This window comes from Crocodylus porosus, unplaced genomic scaffold, assembly GCF_001723895.1.
Source record: "Crocodylus porosus isolate Cpor-Errol unplaced genomic scaffold, CroPor_comp1, whole genome shotgun sequence".
Lineage (NCBI taxonomy): Eukaryota > Metazoa > Chordata > Crocodylia > Crocodylidae > Crocodylus > Crocodylus porosus.
In genome coordinates, this window is record NW_017728906.1 from 199,887,578 (window position 1) to 199,894,752 (window position 7,175).

Here is a 7,175-nt window from a genome sequence, read left to right on the forward strand (position 1 = left end):
GGAGCAGGGCTCCGGGGTAAGCAGCTTCTTTCTCTTCCAGCTCCTCCCAGACCGAGGAGCGTGCGGTGCCCCCAGGATCTAAGGTACGGCTGCCTGCCTGGCTGCTGCTCTTACAGCACCGGGATGGGGCGGCTGCCCGGGTACCGTTGCCGTGGTGCCGGGAGGAGCCATCACGCGTGGTCTGAGTTGCCTGGCAACATATACCCTGATCAGCCTGGGAGGGCAGAGGTGGATGCCCCCGGGCCCAGGCAGCCCCCTGCCCCCCCAGAAGCCGTGGGCCTGGGCCGGTGCGGTTTGGGCGTGCGAGGCACGGGACGGCGTGGTGCGTCAGGGTGCGCTGCGCCTCGCCACAGTGCTTCGCCGTGCGGTCGCTGGGCTGGGTGGAGATGAGCGAGGAGGAGCTGGTCCCGGGCCAGAGCAGCGTTGCCGTCAACAACTGCATCCGCCAGCTGTCCCTGCACGCGCCCGACCCCGAGCCCGAGCCCGCGGGCCCCTGGGGCCAGGTGAGCCGGGCGCGGGCTGGTTTGCGTGGGTGGGGGGTCGGCCTGGGGGAGGTGGGCGCATCGTTCCCTCTCCCCACAGGGCCGGGACCTGCTGCTGGTGCTGGAGAGCGAGACGCTGCGGCTGGTGGACCCGCGGGGGCAGGCCCTGCTGCACGCCCAGCCCGTGGCCGGCATCCGCGTCTGGGGCGTGGGGCGCGACAACGGCAGGTAGGGCCGGCTGGCGGGGAATGCCCCGGGGCTGTGGGGGCAGTGGACCGCGGGGATCCTGCCCTGTGGGCAAGGGGACTGGACGTGGGGGGCTCCTAACGCTCTCTCTGCTCTCTTCTATTGCTCCCGCGGACACAGGGAGAGGTACGGTACCGTCCGCGGCGCGGCCCCAGGCTGCACCCCCCATGACTTGGGGCCCTCTCCCCTGGCCCCCTTCTCCTGGGGGAGGACACCATCTCTGGGGGGGCACTAGGCTGCCCGCGGCCCTGCCCCCCCTACACCCCAGCTCGCTGCCGACTCATTCTGCACCTCCCACCGTCGCTCGCTGCCCCCACAGAGACAAGGGCCTAGCCTGTACGCTGGCTGCAGGGGTCAGCAAGGTCGTTCAGGCGTCCCTGGACTGTCCACAGACTGCCCACAGGTCAACGCCCCAGGGACGTAGCGGCTCTGACAGCCGTTCCCCCCTTCTCCCCCTCCGCCCGCAGGGACTTTGCCTACGTGGCCCGGGACCAGCTGACCCAGATGCTGAAGTGTCACGTGTTTCGGTGCGAGGCCCCGGCCAAGAACATCGCCACCAGCCTGCACGAGATCTGCGCCAAGGTGACCCTCCCGGGACCCGCACTCCCGGGGGTCCCCACCCCACGTCCACCAGCCTGCACGAGGTCTGTGCCAGGCTGAGACCCTCCTGGGGACCTCCCTGCCCCATCATCTCAGCCTGCGGTGGGCTCGTGCCCCGGGGCTCTCTGGGAAGATGCCCGTGGGGGGGCGGGGGGGAACGGATCCTGGTGAAGGGAGCAGGCTGACCCCCGTGCTCCCTGTGCCCCCAGATCATGGTGGAGCGGCGCAGTGCACGGGCACTGACAAATGGCCTGGCGCTGGATCACTCCAAGATGGTGGAGATCCCTTTCCAAGGTGGGGCGTCCCCAGCCCCCGGGGCAGCGGGGGGGCTGGGCAGGGGACTGGGAAGGGAGGTTGGGGGCTGCCTTGTGGGAAGGGGGCAGGGGCCTGGCCAATGGGATGGGAGGTGGGCTCTGGAGCCAGCCAGGGGGGACAGGCTCTGGGGTCCAGAGTTGGCCAGAGGCCTGGAAGGTGGAGGTGCTGGCCATTGGGATGGTACGAGGGCTGTGGGCTGGCCAATGGGATGGTAGACGGAGGTGATAGCCAAAAGGCTGGCCTGGCCTGGGTGCACCCCTGTGCACCACAGCCCCCCGTGCGGGGGCAGGCAGGGGCCCCGGCAGCTCCCTTCTTGCTCTGGTCCCTGCAGTGGAGTTCCCGGTGCCCAAGAGCGACCTGGTGCAGCGGTTCCAAGTCTGCTACCTGGGCAGCGTCCCCGTCACCAAGCCCGTGGGTATGGAGCGGCTGGGCAGAGGGGCGGTGGGGGGGTGAGGACAGGAGCTGAGGCCTGATGGGGGGCTGGTGCTGCAGGCATGGACGTGATCAACACGGCCCTGGAATCGGCGCTGGCCAGCAGCAAAGAGCACTGGACGCCCGTGGTCGTCAGCGTGGCCCCTGCCACCCTCACCATCACCCACGAGCAGGTGAGCGCCGTGCCAGGCGGGTGCGGGCATGCTTCTTGACCCCTGCTACCCTAGGCCCAGCCCGGGGCTGGGACCCGCACCCGCTGCCCCCCGCATAGGGCAGCGGTGGGAGTCGCTAGTGTGCGTGGGCACGACCTCCTGCCGCTGCAGTCCCAGCCGACAGCAGCAGTGCTGGGGGCCGTGGTCATGGGCGGGGGGGCCAGGAGCAGGCCCCCCTGATGGCCATGTCCCAGCAGACAGAGGCGGTGCTGTGCGAGTGCCGCGTGCGCTTCCTGTCCTTCATGGGCGTGGGACGTGACGTGCGCTCCTTCGCCTTCATCATGGCCCGTGCCCCCGGCGACTTCCGCTGCCACTCGGTGTGGTGCGAGCCCAATGCCGCCGGGCTCAGCGAGGCCGTGCAGGCTGCCTGCATGGTGAGTGCCTGCTCTGCCCCCGAGCCCGGGGGGGCGGCGTGGGCCCCCCCACCGAGCAAGCGGAGCGGGAGCGTCGCTCCTGCCTACAGCCGTGCCCCCGTCCTGTCCGCAGCTGCGCTACCAGAAGTGCTTGGACGCGCGGCCCCAGGCCACCACCTCCTGCCTGCCGGCACCGCCTGCCGACTCCGTGGCCCGGCGCGTGGGCTCCACCGTGCGCCGGGGCGTCCAGACCCTGCTGGGCAGCCTGAAGGCCAAGCGTCCGGGCACGCAGACGCCGTGAGCCAGCCCCCCGAGACCGGACCGCACGGGACGGCAGGGACGGGCGCAGCCTCGCCCCCCACCTGGGGCAGCCCCGGGGCTGGGACAGGGGGCGGGGGCGAGCAGACGGGGCGCCGTGGCCGCAGCAGTGCCAGCATCGCTGGGGGTCCCCACCTCGCACCACCTGGGGGAGGGGGGACTCGGGGCTGCGAGGGGCCTGGCCTGCGCCCCGTGCATGCGACCTAACCGCTGGTTTACCCCACGGGGGCAGGTGCTGGGGTGCCACGCAGGCTCCAGGCCCCCAGCCACCATCTCTGCTATAACAAGAGATCTGTGTTGTACTACATCATTAATAAACCCATTCCACCAGCCCGGCCTGGCCCGGCTCCACTCCCTCCTGCGCCACGCGGCGGGGGTCGCACCGGCTGTGCCCATCCTCCCCCCATCCTTTGCAGACTTCTTCCCCCACCCCCCAGATGCAGCCCCAGGTTGGATCCTTCACTCATTTATTGCACAAGGGGCACGGGTGGCAGCAGGCTCTGAAGCAGGGTGGATAAAAATCAACAATTTTTTTAAATCACTTTTAAAGATGCTTTAAAAAATAAACTTACGTAACAATAGTTTTAAGATAAAATTAAGCTCAAAGTTATCATCAGGGGTAGGGGTTACACCTTCTAAATATATACTGTTAGAGACAGTATATTCGTGCAACTTTTTTAGAAGCTTTATCAGTAGGTCACAACAGGCCATGGACTATATTAGGGGCCTACCCAATCTCACAGGGTCCCCAGAGGCTCCTCTATAGATTAGTAAAGGAAAGCACTCTACCCACTGGGAACGAGTGCTCGGTCAAGAAGATCCTATTAAGCATCTCTGTGAAGCTTAATTTCAGTTCTCAAACTGGACTTGTGTGTCCAGAGATCATAGACGGATGAGGTTCTTTGGGTAGAGGTGCTATCTTTTATAAGACCAACTAAGTAGCTGGAAAAATTGTTCTCTAAGCTTTTGGGCACAAACGCCCTTCTTCTGGCCTACGGAGAATTTGTTGTCTCCAGAGGTAACATCCTTGTTAACAGTAGTATGCGGAGGTGAGAGAGAACAGACTCGATTACCCACCCTGAGCCCTCGTCTCTAAGTTTGTGCACACACTGTCAAGCCCTCCTCTCTAAAAGTGCAAAGTTTCAAGAAGTTAAACAAACAAAGCAGCGGTTCCCACCCACTGACAGATTGCACACTGCCAGTTTAAAACTGCAACCTTAAGCACCGCCAGCACATGTTTGTCACGTAAAGCAATTATAATAAATCATTAATGGGAACCGCTGGAATAAAGGGTATTAAAACAACAAAAATGCACTTTTTGCAGAAAATGATTAAAGCGAGGTTTCCTGACCTGTGACTTAAATCATGAAATTGATTTAATTGAACTATGTCCACTCTGCTCTGCAGCCCCCTCTGCCCCCTACATCGGCCACCCCTCCCCTCCCCTCTGCAAAGCCCTGGCCCCGACGCACCTGCCTCTCCCCCCCTGCCAGCCAGGAAGGGGATGCTGGCGCGTACCCCATCCCCGGCGTCCTCCTGGCACAGCCGAGCAGAGCCCCCTGCACCCAGGGCTGGCATCCCTCTATGCCCCAGGCAGGGCCCAAGCGCAGCAAGCTTCCCCTGTGCAGGTCAGCAGAGGCTGCGCTGGTCCCAGAGGCGCTGGATGTGGGCGAAGGGCAGGGTGGGGCGCAGGCTGCGGCACAGGGCAGGGTCGTCGATACGGCCAGTGCGCAGGGCACAGAGCAATGCGGCCTTGCAGGCGTCTAGGCAGGGCTCGCGCGGCGGGTGCCCCTTGTAGAACAGGAACCAGAAGCGCTGGAACAGGCGCTCGTCGTCCTGGAAGCGCCGCAGCAGCTGGTCCCAGTCAGCCGGGAAGGCGTTGGGCAGCCCGTAGGCCTCGCGTGCCCCATACAGGCGGCGCCAATGCGGTGTGGCCCCTGGCCCGGCTGCATTGGCTTCAGTCAGGTTCAGGATGAAGGTCTCGTGGTCCAGCACCCTGTGCGAGCTCTCGGGGTAGTTCCCGTCCAGCTGGTACACGCGGTAGCCTGCGGGGCGGGGCGGGGCGGGTCAGTGCCGCAGCTCCCTCCCTGCCCCGGAGAGCGGCTGTGGCTCCCAGCAGGCCCTGAGGCACAGGCTGCGTCCCCCGCTCCCTCCCCGCGGTGCACAGCCCCGCCTGGGACACTCACCAGGGTTGAGGCTGATGTAAGTGGTGACGCTTGGGGCCACGAAGGCCACGGAGACAGGACGCGACAGGGTCTCCTCGTCGTAGAACATCTCAAACTCGTCCACGTGCGTGTGGCCAAAGAACTGGGCCACGATGGTGCTCTCAAACCTGCGGCAGTGCAGGGGGGTGGTCAGGGCCAGGGCCAGGGGCACTGGGACCTCCTTACGGCCCCAGAGAACCGGCTGGGCTGGGCCAGCCCCCCCGGGCTGCTGGCACGGTTGCACTGGAGCCCCCCCCGTGCAGGGGGACAGGGCTGGAAGGCACAAGCTTTCCTCTTGCTACAGGGAGCAGCCACCCCGGGCAGGGCAGAGCAGGCGGCTTGATGCTGCAGCCAGGCCGGTTTAGCTCGGTCTCAGGCAGCGCTTCCCTGCCCTCGTTGGAGCAGGGAGGCCGTGGGATGGACGCCGGGGAGGGGGCGCGATCAGTCCCTGGAGCGTTAGAGGCTGGGCAGGGATGATTTAGGCGCAGCGATGCCTGCGCTGGGTCACGGGGATCTCCCGGGACTCTGGGCATTGCCATTGCCACATGAGCCTCAGAGAAAATTGGTTTTCCTTTCCTGTTGCTACACGTCACGGATTTTTAAGTTGCCCCGAGGCACTGGGCGCTGGCTGCAGCTCAGTCTGGGAACAGGGACTGGGCTGCGCCAATGTGCTGACTCCAGCCAGGACCCTGCAAGGTTGGTCCCAGGAGCAGACTGGGGGGGTCTCCCCTTCCCCCACATGGAGGGCACGGCCGTTGCCTGACGTCTCCTGGGTGCACGGACCTCCCTGGCAGCCGCAGGGCAAGGATGCGCCCATCCCTGCATCGTGGAGGCAGGGCCGGGCTCGTGAAGCCTCTGGGAACAGGCTGAGCCTGCACAGGGATGCGGGGACGTGTCAGGTCCAGGTCGGACGGGGATGGGACGGGACAATCCTGCCTGGAGCCGTGGCTGGGCTGCACGGGGCCTGGATGTGCTGAGGGGCAGGTCGGAGGGCACTGTCCTTCGCTCCTTGTCCCCCTCCACATGGGCTGTGTCCCCCACAGCTCCTGCCGCAAGCTCACGCTGCTGCCTCCCCCGACTCCTGCAGTTTCGGGTGCCTGCGTGGGGTGGCACAGGGCAGGGCAGTGCCTGGGGCACCCCACCCAGACCTGTCTGCATCCTGGCAGGAACTGGCCGCCCACCTGTTGACAATGCTGTAGTAGTTCCAGCTCCAGCTCCGCATGCAGTGGGCGGGCGGGATGTGCCCGATGATGTGCACCTGCGGGGGCAGGACGCAGCTTGTCATCCCCCTTCTCCTGCCTGCCACGGGCCCACCTCAATGCGCCCGGGGGGCTTTCCCCGGCTCAGCCGGGCAAGCCCTGGGCAGGGACGGTCGTGGCTGGCCCCACCCGGGACCCCCGCTCACCTTCTCGCCGGCCGCCTCCGCTCCTGCCAGAATGCCCACAAGCCACTGGAGCTGCCCAGCTGGGTCCGTGGAATTGATGAGAAGCCAGAAGTTGGCATCAGAGCAGAAGTTCATGTTGAGGGAGACGAGGCGCAGGCCAGGCCGGATCCGCAGCGTGTAGAAGCCGGCGACTCTGCGGAGGGAAAGGGGCGGCGTGAGCGCGGGCAGCGGGGACACGCGCCCCCCCAGCCGGGCGGAGACTCCTGCGCCCTACCTCAGTGTCTCCAGCGCGGCGGGGGGCAGCCAGCCCTGCCAGGCCTCGGCCATGGCGTCGTAGAGCCAGGCGGACGAGCGGTTGCCGTGCACGTAGGGTGGGGGGAAGCTGTTGACTGGCACGGCCTCGTGGTTGCCCACGGCCGGGTAGACGGGCAGCGTCCCCAGGTGCTTGCGCAGCAGCGCGGTGATGGTGCGCAGCGCCCGCAGCTGGTCGGCCCGGCTCTGCTGCCACACGTTGTGGGCCGGGATGTCGCCGGTCCAGTAGGCCAGCTCGAAGGGGCCGGCGGAGCCCAGCTGGGCCAGCAGCGACTCCAGCGTGTGCAGGGGCAGGTCGCACTTGCCGTAGGAGCCCC

The 7,175-nt window shown here is 66.2% G+C and overlaps 2 protein-coding genes across 2 annotated transcripts; one reads left to right on the forward strand and one right to left on the reverse strand.

The window, feature by feature from the left end:
* Nucleotides 1–35: 35 nt before the first annotated feature.
* On the forward strand, nucleotides 36–3,290 carry APBB1 (amyloid beta precursor protein binding family B member 1; the record flags this gene model as incomplete). The annotated part of the gene is made up of 10 exons (XM_019528556.1): nucleotides 36–83; nucleotides 354–503; nucleotides 583–710; nucleotides 849–854; nucleotides 1,196–1,310; nucleotides 1,538–1,622; nucleotides 1,975–2,058; nucleotides 2,136–2,248; nucleotides 2,482–2,661; nucleotides 2,774–3,290. Coding segments are annotated over 10 exons (1,077 nt in total), but the record flags the coding sequence as incomplete, so codon positions are not given.
* A 118-nt stretch (nucleotides 3,291–3,408) lies between these two features.
* SMPD1 (sphingomyelin phosphodiesterase 1) lies at nucleotides 3,409–7,170 on the reverse strand (the record flags this gene model as incomplete). Its single annotated transcript, XM_019528557.1, has 5 exons — nucleotides 3,409–5,003; nucleotides 5,145–5,290; nucleotides 6,344–6,420; nucleotides 6,568–6,739; nucleotides 6,821–7,170. Coding segments are annotated over 5 exons (1,161 nt in total), but the record flags the coding sequence as incomplete, so codon positions are not given.
* Between the last annotated feature and the right edge of the window lie 5 nt (nucleotides 7,171–7,175).